The sequence below is a fragment of the Narcine bancroftii genome, chromosome 1, assembly GCF_036971445.1.
Source record: "Narcine bancroftii isolate sNarBan1 chromosome 1, sNarBan1.hap1, whole genome shotgun sequence".
Lineage (NCBI taxonomy): Eukaryota > Metazoa > Chordata > Chondrichthyes > Torpediniformes > Narcinidae > Narcine > Narcine bancroftii.
Window position 1 is genome coordinate 290772073 of NC_091469.1, and position 16139 is coordinate 290788211.

At 49.9% G+C, this 16139-nt stretch overlaps 1 protein-coding gene across 8 annotated transcripts in view; it reads right to left on the bottom strand.

Moving 5' to 3' along the window:
• LOC138745937 (F-actin-monooxygenase MICAL2-like) overlaps positions 1-10895 on the bottom strand; it is a 156923-nt gene extending 146028 nt beyond the window's left edge. For 2 of the 8 annotated variants that reach the window (XM_069903496.1, XM_069903507.1), the window contains exon 1: positions 10791-10893. In XM_069903496.1, coding sequence (XP_069759597.1) covers positions 10791-10882 — 92 coding nt within the window. In that variant the 5' untranslated portion in view covers positions 10883-10893. Of the gene's footprint in view, positions 1-10790 lie in introns of all 8 variants that reach the window. The other 6 variants (XM_069903538.1, XM_069903528.1, XM_069903490.1 and 3 more) reach the window with 5 other exon arrangements.
• Positions 10896-16139: the final 5244 nt, after the last annotated feature.

Below are 16139 nucleotides of genomic sequence, written 5' to 3' on the forward strand. Positions count from 1 at the left end.
AGGTTGGGAGTGCAGGTGGGATGTGGTGAGTGCACAGGGATGAAGGGTTCACCAGGGATGAGCAGTGATACTGAAGAGGAACTGGCCCTGTTTACTGTGGAACAGGAAAGGCTGAGAGGAGATTTAGTTAGGGGAAAAGGGCATGAACAGGAAGAACCCATTTCCCTTTTTTGTTAAGGCGCCATTTTGTTAAGGCGAATCCGAAGAGCAGGTTTTACCCCTGGAGTCAAGAGTTGAGGGGCCACCTCTTCGAGGTTTATAACATCCCTAACATTGAACACTTAACACCAGATGAATTACACGTACATACAGTAACCAAAACACTCATGACAAAGGGAAGAAACTTGTATCTGGGGGATTAAGGGCTTGTTGTGTCGCAGCAGTCAGCGTAAAGGCTGACTTCCTTTTTCTGTGGCTTTCCCTGGTTAGAATGGGAAGGACCCCCCCCCCCTCTACTCCCCCACTGATTGAGGGGTGGATTCAGAGGGTAAGGCAGGGCAGCGAGGCCCAGCGGTCCACACTACAGTTGTGCCCCAACACAGTTTAAGTAGGGCTGCCAGACCTTCAAAAAAGTGCTGTATTATTTCCTGAGGTTGTCAGTAATTTTCTCCAGAGGAACAGAGCTCTGCATTTCTGTGTTCCAACATTCAATACTCAAGTAGGAGTTGGACTTCCAAGCACTTCCTGGCCACCGCCAATGCAGTCATGACAAATTGGATTTGAAATTTGGAAAGCTTCATTATAGGCCTAAGATCTATTATGTTTCCCAACAGGAAGAGCTCTGGGTCCTGTGAGAATTCTTTACCTATGATTTTTTTTTCCAGGGCTTGGCCTAGTTCCACCCAAAAGGGTCTTGCCTTGGCACATGTCCAGGTTGCATGCACAAAAGGCCCTGTCGCAATTCTACATCTAAAACATTGGGCTAATAATTCAGGTTTAGATCTGTTCAATTGTTTGCGGCGGGAGGTACAACTGGTGTAGAAAATTATATTGCACCAGCCTGTACCACACGTTGATGACTGCAGTCATGTTGGTCCAGCATGGATCAGGCCAGCACCATTCATCAATCATTATCCCTAAGTCCGACTAAGAGGCCATGTACTTGCTGAACATGGGCATCTATGGGCTGTCACTTCACACAACACAGGGATTACAGGGAAGCCTCCAGTCACCACCTCCGTACACAGGTCCAGCTCCCCATCTTGCCACCAGCCGCAGATACCACAGAGCTATGTCCCCTCCCCACCTGAGGGGGCAGTTTGGCAGGGAGGGGGTCTGAGGGGCTGGGCGAAGGACAGTGGAATCCCAATCCAACAGGGCGATGACATGGGGAGCCAAGACATGCAGCATTCGGGACGTCCAACTCCGACACAGCCCACAGGTGCTGCAGGGTCAGGGATGCAGCAGAGGTTCACAGCAAAATACCACCAGCAATACTGGCTGCGTCCTTCATCAGTCTGATCTGTGATCCTGGTCATTCACCGCGAGGGAGGCACAGATGGAGGGGAGGGGGAGAGAGGGGAAAGTAGAGAGGAGGAGGGCTGAGGGGTTGAGGGGAGTGGGCAGGCAGAGATGAGGAGGGGAGAGAGGGGAGGAGGTGAAAGGGAAAGGAAGATGGGGAGGGGAGTGTGAGACGGGATAGAAGTAACAGGGAGGGATGATGGGAGGGGAGGGAAGAGAGGGGAGGTCTGAGAGGGGACAGAAGAAACAGGGAGAGGGGAAAGGGAAGAGAAGGAGGGGAGAGAGTAGGGGGTGAGAGGGGAGGGGGAGGGAAGTGAAGAGAGGGGAGGAAGTAGCTCTGCCACTTGTGTGGACCTGGGAGAGCAGGGAGTGGAGACACAGCGCTGCTCTGAAGGGTCCTAATGCCTGGCCCCAATGCTGGCAGCTCCATACAGGTGATTAATGGCCTGTTAGAGGAGTTAACGATGTCTAAGTCCTGCAACCGCAGAGATCTGTTCCCAAGATGGCAGCATCTGTGCCGGGCAATGACCTCGAAGGGGTTGCAGACTCCTGGGGAGCAGCGGACTGGCTCCAGGTACCAGAAAATGGTGAGAACACCCTCCTCCATTGAGAAGGAGAAGCAGAGATGATCCTATAGGCAAGGTGACCATGGCAGTGGCCAGCGAGGGGCTCAGTGGCAGAGGGACCCACGCAGGCTGCAGGTGACATGGTCAGGGGGACCCACATGGGCTGTGGGCTGCTGTCGATTGGTTCATGGGAATCAGGTATCAGAAACAGGTTTCAAGAGAGTGCTGAGGCCAAGAAAGGTTCCTGAAGGGGCCTCGGGTGCTGAACGCTTCCTGACCGTGTTGGAGGTTTGAGTCTGCACTGAGATTGTACTTGTACAATCAGATGACAATAAATTTGACTTGACTGGAGATCGGTTTTCCAAGGGATTGAACGGGAGTCTGCGTGGCTGCAGGGGCTGCGGGAGAGCTGGGGGAGAATCCACGGACACTCGGTGTCTCTGAAGGGACTCTCTTTTGCTTCACTTTGTCTCATCTTGTGAAGGACGTTGGGCAGCACTAATGGCAATTCTTTGTCTGCCTTATGGCTGGCAGAAGGCAATTTCATCCAGTATTAATGTTCGGTACTATGACATGACAATAAAGGAATCTTGAATCTTAAAAACACTCGATGACCTGGTATATATTTGGAGTAGATCTGTATTTCCTTAATCATGGTTGGTTAAAGTTAGCTGAGCATTGGAAGGAGAACACACATTGGGTTAAAGAGCAGGAAATCTGAACATGTTATCAATGTCTGGGGTTATGCAGCGGTTCAGATTGTGTTTTAATTCACACCCAAGAAGATTCAGTCATAAACTACAGAGAGTGGTAAACTCGGCCAGCGCTGCCTTTGGCATCAGGCCTCACTCCATCAAGGATGTCTACAAGAGGTGGAGTCTTAAGAAAGCAGCCTCTATCCTCAAGGACCTCCCCCACCACCCAGGCCATGCCCTCTTCTCACTTCTACTATCGGGAAGGGGGTTCAGGTACCTGAAGGTGAACACCCAATGGTACAAAAACAGCTTCTTCCCCTCTACCATCAGATTCATGAACGGGCAGTGAACCCCAGACATGGCCTCACTTTCTCTCTTTTTGCACTCATTTATTTTAAATGTAACCTATAGCAATATTTGCGCTGTGATGCTGCCGCAAAACCACAAATTACATGGGACGTTCATGACGATAAATTCTGATTCTGTTTCTAACAGCTCACCCCCCCCCCCCACCTTGGAAGCTCCCTCCTTCCACCACTGGCACACATTGGCTACACTTGCAAACCCTCAGCACCTCCTGAACCCACCACCTCTCCCACCAAGGACAGGATCCCCCTCTAGCTCACAATTTTGCTGGCTCCACACCCCCACGGGAGAGTTTATCACCCATCCCCCTCTCCCCCACCATCTCAAGGACCCTAAGTGCTGGTCTTGCTACCAACACCCAGGGAAAAAAGCGTTGATATGTCTCCGTTACATCATACCTTTTTCTGAGCAGGGATTTAAGAATGTGCAGATATTTTTAACACTCTTGAAGGTCAACTCATCATTACCTATCCAAAGAACCAGTTCGAAATAGATTACCTATTGCGTAATCGAAGGCACACCCAGCATAATTAACTCAGAACAAATTTTAGACTTATCATCCATTTAATTTGTCATAACTTGTCTGGAGAAACAATGCATCTGCTTCTTGGCTTTGCCTGAAAATCGTGCATTTTTATAGCACTGGCAGTCTCCCATGCCCCAAAGTCTTCCCAGTGAAAGAGAAGAGAGGTGCGGAGTGGGACGGTCAGCATAGTGGTTAGCGTAACGCCTTTACAGCGCCAGCGACCAGGACTGGGGTTTGAATCAAATGTTGTCTGTAAGGAGTTGGTATGTTCTCCCCGTGTCTGTGTGGGTTTTCCCCAGGGGCTCCGGTTTCCTCCCACCATTTGAAATGTACCGGGGGTTGTAGGTTAATTGGGTATAAATTGGGCAGCATGGGGTCGTGGACCAGAATGGCCTGTTACTGTGCTGTATGTGTAAATTTAACATTTAAAACTCAAGAGTCTGCAGACACTATGATTGAAGTAAAAACACAATGCTAGAGAAACTCAGCAGGTCAAACAGTGTCCTTTATATAGCAAAGGTAAAGATACATCACCAATGTTTCGGGCTTGAGCCTGTCATCAAGGTAGAGAAAAATGTGGGCAATTGCCCAAACAACAGTGAAAGAGAGGTGGCCACTCATGCAAAGAAGGAAATCCACTGGCTCAGATCCCCCTGACAGACAAGAAGCAGGGCCTGATAGGGTATACGTCACACAAGGGCGGCAAAACACGGGGATACCAGCACTGGGAAGTTGCCCCTCCAGGCCCCACCCCATCCAGGCCTGGAGAAACATTGCCGTTCCTCCACCAGCTCTGAGTCGGTCGTTCCCTCGCCATTATCACCAGATTCTGCTCTAACCATCAAATGAGACCATTGTTGTAGACAGCATCTCAAATGAGTGGAAGAGGGAAATCGAAAAGCTAGGAGCAGCAATGTAGAGGAGCTGGACATCGACTTCAGGAAGCAGGGAGGAGCACACACCTATCTGTATCCAAACTTTATCTTCTTCACAGGAAGCATCCTGGTCAACCAACATTTCCTCAACAGAAATGCAGCATGCCCCTCATTAGTGTTTCACCCACAGAAAGTTTCCTGTCCAGGTCTATCTCAGCTCAGAGAGAAACACAACTTCTTCAGATCCTGCAGTTGTAGTAAATGTTGGAGGAACTTGGCCAGTCTCGCAGCGTCCATAGGAGGTAAAGAGAGATGACCGACGTTTCAGGCCATCAAGGTATAAGTAAAAAGCAGGCAGGGGTCTGAATTAAAAGGCTGGGGAGAAGGAAAGGTTGGGCAAGAGTTGGGGGAAAGGAGACAGAGGGAAAAGGAGGGAGGGAGGGAGAAAGAGAGAGAGAGAGAGAAAGAGAGAGAGAGAGAGAGAGAGAGGAGACATGGGGAAAGGGCAGTGGGGCTATTAACAGAATCCAGAGAAGTCAATGTTAATGCCACAACTCGTAACAGCACTGCTCTGCTCGAGATGGTAAGAGCTGCAGAGTGGTGAACCCGGCTCAGACCACCTCACACCCGTCTCTCATGGAATTACTTTTTTATGTTCCACGTTGAAACTTCCATCTATTCCTGAGTCCCTTTCCATCTGGCCAGCCAGATGCGTGCGTACACCTCAGGCTTCCTGCCTCAGAAACGGGACCATCCAGGCAGCAGTTACCCCTCCACCCTATCGGGTGTGCAGAAGATGCGAACACCTCCAGACTCGAGGAGAGTTTCCTCCCTGCTGTTATCAGACCCTTGAACGACCTCTCATTGGTGAAATGATGGGGTCCTTGCACTGTTTCACTTATCAATTTCTCTGCAACTTGGCACTGTGACTTTTGTTTTATTCTGCACTGCCTACTGAGTTCAGGGATAAGTTGACTTGTCTGGATAACATGCAAAGCAAACCAATCTTGGTATAATAAACAACTGAATTCTCAAAATTCAGTGATATCTAGGTCCTGAAAACTGGATTAAAAAGCCCCTCATTCCTCAACAGCAGAATTTGAAACCATGTTCTTCTTTAATGTACGTATCTTTTCTGGAGTACAGTTTTTTTTGCACTACCAATAAGTGGTCATTCTGTCTGGCCTGCAGGAAAAAGAATCTCAGGGTTGTATGTGATGTCATCTATGTCCTTTGACAATGTCTGAACTTTAACTCAGTTAGGGGAAGCCAAGGTCACTGGTAATGAGTGGGTGTCAGGGAATAGCATATGTGAACCTCTTCAATCCATCTCCACTTCCTCTCCTCTCTCCTTACAATCTCTTTAATTTTACATTTAGTGATTCAGCGCGGTCACAGGTTATTGTCATGGATGAGTCACAAAATTTGTTGCTTTGTGGGAGCAAACACTGCTACAAATTACATTTCAAAATAAAAAGTACAAAAGGAGAAAGTGAGGTCGTGTCTGGGGTTCATTTTCCGTTCAGAAATCTGATGGCGGGGGGGTGGAGAAGCTGTTTTTGTACTGTTGGGTGCTCATCTTCAGGCTCCTGTACCTCCTTCCTGATGTTAGCAGTGTGAAGAGGGCATGGCCTGGGTGGTGGGAGTCCTCGAGGATAGAGGCTGCTTTCTAGAGACACCGCCTCTTGTAGACATCCTTGAGGGACTGAAGACTGATACCCGCAATGGCACTGGCCGAGTTCATAGCTCTCCTGAATTTTTTTCCTGTCCTGTGCATTGGCAGCTCCGTACCAGACAATGATACAACCAGCCAGAATGCTCTCCATGGTTCACCTGTAGAAGTTTTCGAAAGTGTTTGGTGACGGACCAAATCTCCTCAAACTCCTCACCAAGTACAGCTGCAGGCGAGCCTTCTTCGTGATGGCATCGACAAGGAGGCCCCAGGACAGATCCTCAGAGGTATTGATACCCAGGAATTTGAAGCTCTTGATCCCCTCCACTATTGAACCCTGGATGAGGACTGGGCCATGTTCTCCTGATTTTCCCTTCCTGACGTCTAAAATCAGCTCTTTGGTTTTGCTGAGAGGTTGAGCGCAAGGTTGCTGTTGCTACACATTCAATGAGCTGATCTACCTCCCTCCTGTACGCTTCCTCATTGCCTTCTGGACCATTAATCCTATGCTGTCCATGTGACAATTTAACCCACTGTCCCCATCCATCTTTGGAACATGGGAGAAAACCAGAGCCCCTGGGGAAAAATCACACAGACACAAGGAGACTTAAGAGAGCAGCGGCTATGAACCCGGTTACTGGTGCTGTAATAGCATTATGCTGACCTCTACGCTAACTGTGCTGCCCGCGGGACCAGAATTTACTCGTCTTTTCATTTCAGCGATGGGTAAAACGGTTCAGCACTTCACTAGTTAATATTTGCCCTGACGCAGGATCCTCCGTTCCATCTGGGGCCCACTGACCCCTGCTCCATTCCCGCTCCTCCTTCCCCCTCTATACCGCATACCCTTCCCTGTCACACACTCATTACCCGCGCCCCTTCCTCCACCCCACCCCAACCCCGAGATATTATTTGGCCACAGATCCACTCCGAATGGCAACCTCCAGCAGACAATTTACCACCCTGTCTGTCTTTGGGACATGGGAGGAAACCAGAGCCCCCAAAGGAAACCCACAGAGTCACAGGGAGAACATGCAAACTCTGCAAAGACAGCGGCAGAGGTCCGTACGGAACCCAGACCTCAGGAGCCATGAGGCACTGCCACTACCAGCTATCTCAGTGTACATTCTTATGCACCAAGAAGTCCTCACATCCTCTTCACTGATCAGGAGGTTCTCGTAGCTCGCAGCACTGTACTGTGTCATATCAGTGTCTGAGGCTGAAACTGTGGCTGCAGGTGTTTCTCCACCCCCCCCGCCCCCCTCACTTCTGTGGGCTATGCTGAATGTTCAGTTCCTCCTCCCCACCCTTCTCTCACATGCACACCCAAACAGGAACACACAAGCCAACCTTCAGGTGGGAAGTGGTGAGGGAGTGTGGAATCCATAGCCAGAATTGGCCGGCCCTTGAAGGTACTGGTGAAAGAGTGTTCTGGTTGGTGGTCTGTGACCAGTGGTGTTCCTCAGGGGAGTTGAGACCCCTATTGTTTGTTAATTCTGTAAATGACTTTAAAAGGTAGATGGGTGGGTCCGTAAGTTTGCAGATGGCACAAAGATTGGTGGTTGTGGACAGTATAGAACAGCCATTCTCAAACTTTTTTTGACTATGCCCCCCACCCCCCAACTCCAGGTGTTGTGGACAGCGAGAAAGATTATCAAAGCTTACAGGGTGATATGGGGCAGTTAGAAGAGTGGGCTGAAAGATGGCAGATGGAGTTCAATACTGATAAACGTGAGGTGCTACATTTTGGTAGGACTAATCAAAACAGGTCAAACACATTAAATGGTAGACAATTGAGGAGTGCAGTGGAACAAAGGGATTAGGAGTCATGGTACATAATTCCCTGAAAGTTGAATCACTTGTAGATAGGGTGGTGAAGAAGGCTTTCATAAATCAGAATACTGAATACAGGAGTTGGGATGCTATGTTGAAGTTGTATAAGGCATTGGTGAGGCCAAACTTGGAATACTGTGTGCAGTTTTGTACGCTGAATTACAGGAAGGATATAAACAGAATAGAGAGAGTGCAGAGGAGGTTTATGAGAATGTTGCCAGGGTTTCAGGGTTTGAGTTACAGGGAAAGGTTGAGCAGGCTGGGATTTTATTCCATGGAGTGTCGATGATTGAGGGGTGATTTGATAGAGGTATTCAAAATTATAAGGGGGACAGTTAGAGTCAATGTGGACAGGCTTTTTCCATTGAGAGTAGGGGAGATTCAAACAAGAGGGCATGGATTGAGAGTAAAAGGGGAAAAGTTTAAGGGAAACATAAGGAGATATTTCTTCATGCAGAGGATGGTGGGGGTGTGGAATAAACTTCCGGCAGAGGTGGTAGAAGCAAGATTTATGTTAATATTTAAGGAAAAATTGGATAGTTATATGGAAAGGAGAGGTATGGAGGGTTATGGGCCGAATGCGGGCCTGTGGGACTTGGTGGGAGAAGATGTTCGGCACAGGCTACAAGGGCCGAACTGGCCTGTTTCTGTGCTGTAAATGTTTATATGGATGCTGCTGCGTTTATGGGCCCTCTTCCCTGTGAAACAGTTACGTTTGGGTTTCTTCCGTACTTCTCTCCCACCGACGATATAAAATATATTTATGATACGTGAGGTGAAAAGAAAACAAGGCTTTGACTTAAATGCACTGAGGACCGAGGTGAGGGGGTGGTACGAAGGGTCCCCATTGAGAATGGCTGGGGTAGAACACAACAGGATACAGAGGTGTTTGAGGAGATTGATATGTCACCAAAGACTCTCGAAAACTTCTACAGGTGTACCGTGGAGACCATTCCAGCTGGTTGCATCACTGCCTGGTACGGACACTCCAACGCTCATGATAAGAATAAACACCAGAGTTAATTCAGCCTGTGACATCACAGGCACCAGACTTAACTCCATTGAGGAAAGAAGCCTCTATCCTCAAGGACCCCAACTACCCCCTTCACTCTGCTACCATTGGGAAAAAGGTACAGGAGCCTGAAGACAAGCACTTGGCGGCACAAGGACAGCTTCTTCCCCTGCGCCATCAGATTGCTGAATGACCAATGAACCACAGACACTGCCTCACTTTGTCCTTAAGTGCACTAATTTTATTTATTGTTGCAAAGTGGTTTATATGAAAGTTTGCCCTGTGACACTGCCGCAAAACAACAAATTTTGTGACACGTTCCTGACAATAAATTCTGATTCTAAGATCAGGTGCAGATATGGGCAGTGAAATGGCAGATGGAGTTTCATCTGGAAAAGCGTGAGGTGATGCATTTTTGGATGTCAAATGTAAAGGGAATGTACACGGTTAATGGCAGTGCTATTTAAAACATTCTGGGGGTGCAGGGCCATAGCACATTGAAAGTAGCCACACAAGTAGATCAGTGCGTATGGAATGCTTATTTTCATCGGGTGGGGCATTGAGTATAAACACAAGGACTTCCTGTTGCAGCCATACAAAATCTTTGGACTGGCTGCACTTGGAGAACAGTGGGCTGGCTTCCCATTACAGGAAGGACGTGGCGGCTTTGGCACAGGTGCAGAAGAGGTTTGCCAGGATGCGGCCTGGTTTAGAGGGGATGAGTTGTGGGGAGAGGTCGGACAAACCTGAATCGGTTTCTCTGGAGTGTCGGAGGCTGAGGGGGGGACCTGATGGGGGTTTATTAATTGACAGGCTGGACAGTCAGAATCTTTACCCAGGTTTCGAGTGTCACCCCCTGGACCAGCTGTTCTCAACCTTTTTTTTGGCGATGACCCCCTTAGGTCTCTGCTCAAAGTTTATGGGCCTCCTTCCTTGTGAAGCCGTCGTGTTTTGGTTTCCTCCTGCCGACTACATAAAAAAAAACTTTTAAAAAATTTATGATTTCAGCCTGTGGCCCCTCTCCCCTTAAATATGCTGTTCTCCTGTATGGCTCCTGTGGTGGTACACCACTGGACTACTGCAAGGGGGCAACCTCTGTATATGCAAGAGTGTAAAAGGATAGGACAACACCTGGCCGGCTGTCAATCACCCTCCAGGATATAAGCCTGCGCCAGCCTCCTGAGGCCTTACTCAGATTTACTGCAGCCTGGCTCTGTGGAAATCTTTGTGGATTAAAGCCTGTTGTTCAGTCTTTACCTGTGTGTGTCTGATTCTGGGTAACAGCGCACCACAATTTAATCTACAAAATTTTCCCACAGCTTCCTTGGAAAAACTCCTGAGTGCAGGGAGCCTCGAAGTCAACCCCCTCCACCCAGAAGCCCAGCCATGCTTCGAGATCTGGCAGCACGTGGTCGAGGCAATCATCGAGGCACACGAAGGCGGCATCCTGGACTCAGATTGGAAAAGGTTGGTCCTACTCCAGTCAAAGCTGGGTCCCCACGCCTTCCAGGCAACCAAAGGCTGCTCCACGTACAAGAGCGCAATGGACACTCTCGAGAACTTGTACAAGCCCCCCATGAATGCGATCTGTGCAAGGTACCTCCTCAACACCCCAGCCCAGCAACTCGGGGACCACGCCTTCCAAGCAACCAAAGGCTGCTCCACGTACAAGAGCGCAATGGACCCTCTCAAGAACTTGTACAAGGCCCCCCCATGAATGCGGTCTGTGCAAGGTACCTCCTCAACACCCAAGCCCAGCAACCGGGGAGATGGCTGAGTCTTACCTGGAACACCTGTGAGAGTTGGCCCGACCGTGTCTGGCTGAACCTGGGGTAGGTGCAGAGGAGGTCGAGAGACTGATCCAGGACTCCTTCATCCAAGGGCTATGCTCGAGGGCCATCCGGCAGAAGCTGCTGGAAGATAGTATCTACACCTTGACCAAGACAGTGGAAGTGATCCGAACCCTGGAAGCTGCAGCCCTGCACATCGAAGCCTTCGATTCCAGGTTCCCCTAGGCTCCCTCATGGCCCTCTCACACTGCAGCTGCAGCCCCAGACCAAGCTGGGGAGGAAAATGTCGCTGCGGCAGGCGGCCGGCGCTCCTATAAATACTGTGGGTCCTGGTGTGGGTCAGACCGACGATCGCGCCAAAACTGCCCAGCTAGGAACCAGTACTGTTCCTGATGCACCAAGAGAGGCCACTTTGCTAAAGTGTGCCTCTCAAAACCAGCCAGCAGCTCAGCGGCCCTCTATGACCTCCCACCTCCCCCGCGAACCCCTCCACATGCACGTGCCAGGCGGCACCATTGTCCCCGCTACAACTTCCGCCTTTCCTAAATCTGACGGTGCAGCATCTGGCTCCACCAGTGACGATCACAGTATGTGCCCCAAGCACTTCTGGCTCACGGCGTGACTTCACTTCTGGCTGACGTAATGATGTCACTTACCCCGGCACAATGAACACGGCTGGGGAAGGAGGCCAGCCACACAGCAGGCCCCCACGTGCTGCCGCCATCTTGGGCCAGGCAGCGGCCGACACAGAGGGCACCTAACGACGATGAGAATGACGTGATCAACACAGGTGATGACCAGGCTGCCCTAACGACACTCCCCACACCTCCGGACACCATTGGCTGCCGCACGCCGCACCCCATGACCGACATTGACGTGGTCAACACGGGCGATGACCAGGCTGCCCTACCGATGCACCCCACTGCCTCTGGATGCCATCGGCTGCCACACGCCGCACCCCATGTCCGACATCGACATGATCAACAAATGCAATGACCAGGCTGCCCTACCGATACTCCCCATGCCTCTGGATGGCATAAATCGCCGCGCACAACCGGAGAGTGACGACTCTGACCCCGAGACGGTCCTGGCTGTCACCACACTGACCATGGGCATCCCTTACGGCCTTGGGCGCTCTATGATGGACGTGCAAGTCAACGGGCAGGTAACAAAGTGCCTGATCAACAGTGGCAGCCACCGAGAGCTTTATTCACCCGAGCGTGGCTCACTCCCTGAGATTAAAAGTCCACCCAATCCACTTGCTCGATTGACCTCACCACCAAGGATAAGACTGTTGGTACCATCGGGTGCTGCTTGGCTGATATAACTGTGGGAGGGGAGACTTAGACAGGGTCATGTCCAAACTCTGCACCCCAGTCCTCCTGGGCCTAGATTTCCAGTGCCACCTGCAGAGTATCACCCTTGACCACCAGGGGCCCGCTTCAGCCCTGGGGGATGAACCTGTCCCCCCACCCATCCAATACGATTCTCACACATTGACCCTGGCCCCCTTGGCCACCCCTCCGCGCGGCACCACACCAGTCACACAGACCCCTGCTGCCAGCCCCCCCAGATCCCCTCCAACCAGTGACCAGAAGCCAGTCCTACAACGGTCACGGAGACTTCGGCGGCCACCGGACTGTCTCAATCTGTAAATATTGTATTTTGTATAGTGGGTACGATTCCTTGTTACTGTGCATCCCCCACCCTGGACAATTTTAAAGAAGGGGTGAATGTGGTGGTACACCACCGGTCTACTGCAGGGAGCAACCTCTGTAACTGCAGGAGTGTAAGGGGACAGGACAACAACTGGCCGGCTATCAATCACCCTCTTGGATATAAGCCTGTGCCGGCCTCCCGAGGCCTCAATCAGAGTTGCTGCAGCTACAGCCAGCCTGGCTCTGTGGAAGTCTTTGTGGATTAAAGCCAGTTGCACAGTCTTTACCTTGTGTGTGTCTGATTCTGGCTAACAGTGCACCACAGCTCCCAATGAGAATGGCTGCTCTGGAGGATGTGGGGTGTGGGGTGTGGGGGGGAGGGGGGGATGGATGTTTTAGGGAGACAAGTTTATTTGACACAGAGGGTGGTGGGATGGTACTGTGGGTGCAGAGCCAGGAGAGCTGGGAACGGGGACACAGCACTGCTCAGAAAAGTTCAACCACCCAGTCCGAATACTGCCAGCTCCGTACAGGCTTTAAACGACCTGTTTAAGAAACCATTGGTGCTTTTAAACTAAGATCCTGTGGCCATGGGGTCTGCGCCCGAGATGGCGGCGCCTGGGCTCAGCAGTGGCCATGAGACGTTGCAGGCTCTGAGGGGAGCAGCAGGGTGGCGCATGGTACCAGAAATGGGGAGAACACCCCCAACCACAGCGGCAGACCAGGGAGGGGTTCAGTAGCTGAGGGAGCCACACAGGCCGTGGGCAACTTGCGGACAAGGTACCCACAAGGGCTGTGGGCTCATGGGAGCCAGATATCGGAGCCGGGATTCGAGAGGACGTCAAGGTTAAGAAGGACTCCCGAATGGGGCCTCGGGCACTGAAGGCTTCCAGATCGTGTCGGAGGTTTGGACCTGGACCTCAGAGGGATCAAACAGGAGTCTGTGTGGCTGGAGGCAAATCCACGGATACTCCATGTCTCTGAAGGGACTCCCTTTTACTTCGTTTTCTCTTGTACTGTAAGGGGCGCCGGGCAATAGCGAGTCTTTGACTGCCTTACAGCAGACAGAAGGGAATTTTGTGTAATATTACATGTTCTGTTCTATTACAAGGCGACAAAGAAATCTTGAATCTTGATGGAATCAATACCACATTAACGTTCAAGAAGCGGCTGAACACACGAATATGCAGGAAATAGAGTGATCTGGATCGTGTACAAGCAGCATTTTCAGTTTAATTTGGATCATATCCAGTTCAGAGAAGTGGGCCGAAGGGTCTGTTCCTGCGCTGTATTTGCTCTATGTGAGGGAATAAAGGGAGTTCCACACCACCCAGGGCAGGGCTGAGGGATGTCACACCATCCAGGGGCTGAGGTAACATCAACACCACCCACCATCCCTGGACACTTTCACCACCAGCTAAATACTTTGGAGCGCGATAGGAGGGATTCATGTGGCTCCAGATTCCAATGACAAATGTGTGATAACAAGTTGATGTATCTCAGTGACCTTGAAGAGAAGCGTTTTCTTCAGATAGCGGGGACACTTCCCACGAGCCAATCCAAAATAATGCCCAGCCAATATTGCACATCCAAAAGCTCCTAATTCAGAGGTCCTCAGCTGTGAAGCCCGGGATAAGCAAAGGGTAAAGCCCTAATCATTCTACTCAGCCCCACTCCCCAGCTCTCTCCCCATAACCCTGGATGTTATGACTAATCAAATAGCTGCCAATCTCTGCCTTTACAGCCCTCTCCCTCCTTACCTGGTGGATTGCAGTTCACCAACATGCTGTTTTACCCATTTATCTTGTGTGAACAAAAAAAAGGAATCATATATTTTTTTTAAAAAAACCTCTCCTGTGGAAACCTCAGTAGAAACTGGCTCTACTTGTCAACATTACAAAGGCTTGCCTATTAAGTCATTCTTCCACGAAATGTTACAATACACTTCCATAAATACAATCCCTGGAAAGTTTAAAGCAAAAAAATGTTGAATTTGTTGTCATTTCACTGACTTTACAATTGAAGACACTTCAAGGATTAGGCAGGGAAAGGAGGGGCAAGTTTTGGTTTAATGAGGGCATCATTTTCAGCACAGACAATTTAGGCCGAAGGGCCTGTTGCTGTGCTGAATGGCTCATTAGAGTTTAAAAGAATGTTGCGCGCGCAGACTCCACCATCGGGGATGTGGGATGAGAGAGGATTCTGTGGTCGTGGGACTGCTCCCTGCCTCACAGGCTCAGTGGGGAAGGAGCACCGTCGAGGAACCTCCGGCCCCCTGTGTAAACCTCTCAGATGTCTCACTGCTGGAATGTTGTGAATGATATCATGTTGACATAATGTAAATGCTTTTTACGGATGTTGTGATAACAGCCCTCAGTGAATGACGCAGATGATCACGATGTATGATTCCACACTTTATGATCTGAGAATACTTACGGAAAGCAAAAAATAACTTTTTTGTCGGGCTCATTCAAGCATTATAAACGCATCTGTCAGAGCTAAAGGAGCATTCTGACGTCTAAAAGAGTCTGCGGATGCTGTGGTTGGAGTAATAACCCATTGAAATGCTAGAGGAACTCAGCCAGTCTTTCAGCATCCAGATGAGGTATAGATACATGGCCGACATTTCGGGCCTGAGCCCTTCTTCAAGGAATAAGCAGAATGAGCCAGAGGCAGGAAATCTCATAACAGAGACAGTTCTGGCCAGGGGAGGGATCCAGACCAACAAAAGGGGTTCATTGGATATGATAAGGGGAGAGGTGAGAATTTATTGTGAAAGGAGACCGGGAAGGGAGAGAAAGAGATGGGGGAAGAAGTGGGTTTTTAATGAAAGCCAGAGGAGTCAATATTAATGCCATCCGTTTGGAGGTGTTGAAGATGAGGTGTTGTGCATCCACTTCGCGAGTTGTCTCAGTCTGGCAGGGCATGAGGCCATGGACCGACATGGGGCGTGAATTGAAATGGGTGGCTGCTGGGAGATCCACGCTATTGCGGGGGACCACAGGTGTCCAGGCCAGTCTGACACAAATGGCCTGATCTGAGCAGTTTCAAACTGAGCGGCAAATGACATTGGGTAAGCAGAGGACACTGAGGCTTGGTTCGGCCAACACAAGCGCACAAGGTCTAGACCAGCCACTCTCAACCTCCTATGCCACCCCCAGGACTCCGCTCAAAGTTTATGAGCCTCCTTCCCTGTGAAGAAGTCAGGTTTAGTTGGTTTCTTCCATACTTCTCTCCTACTGACTTTTTTTTAAATTAAAATATTATTGTTAAGTGAAGTGAAAAGAAAACAAGGATTTTACTTAAATAAATGACAAGGTGCCAAAGTGGTGGCGATTCTGCACATAGAGAGGGTTTGAGGGAATGAGCGGACATTACACTATGGGTGTAAAGAGACTTTGTACCATTTTCTTTTTTTGTCATTGAATTACTGTGAATAAAGTCTATTTTTGAAAAATTAACAGAGGGTCATTTCAAGGGAAGGGATGATTCATTGTCTGCAAGACATGCTGTGGACGCAATAAGTGCTACACAAATGCAAGTCATTTGTTTCCTTCTTGCTTCAGCTCAGGATGGAGTACAGATGCCAAAGATTGTTTCCATCCATTCTGGGGATTAGGGTGGCACTGACATCTATTTCCTATGGCTCATTGAACCCTGCAGCAGCTATGGTGAAGGGGCTCCC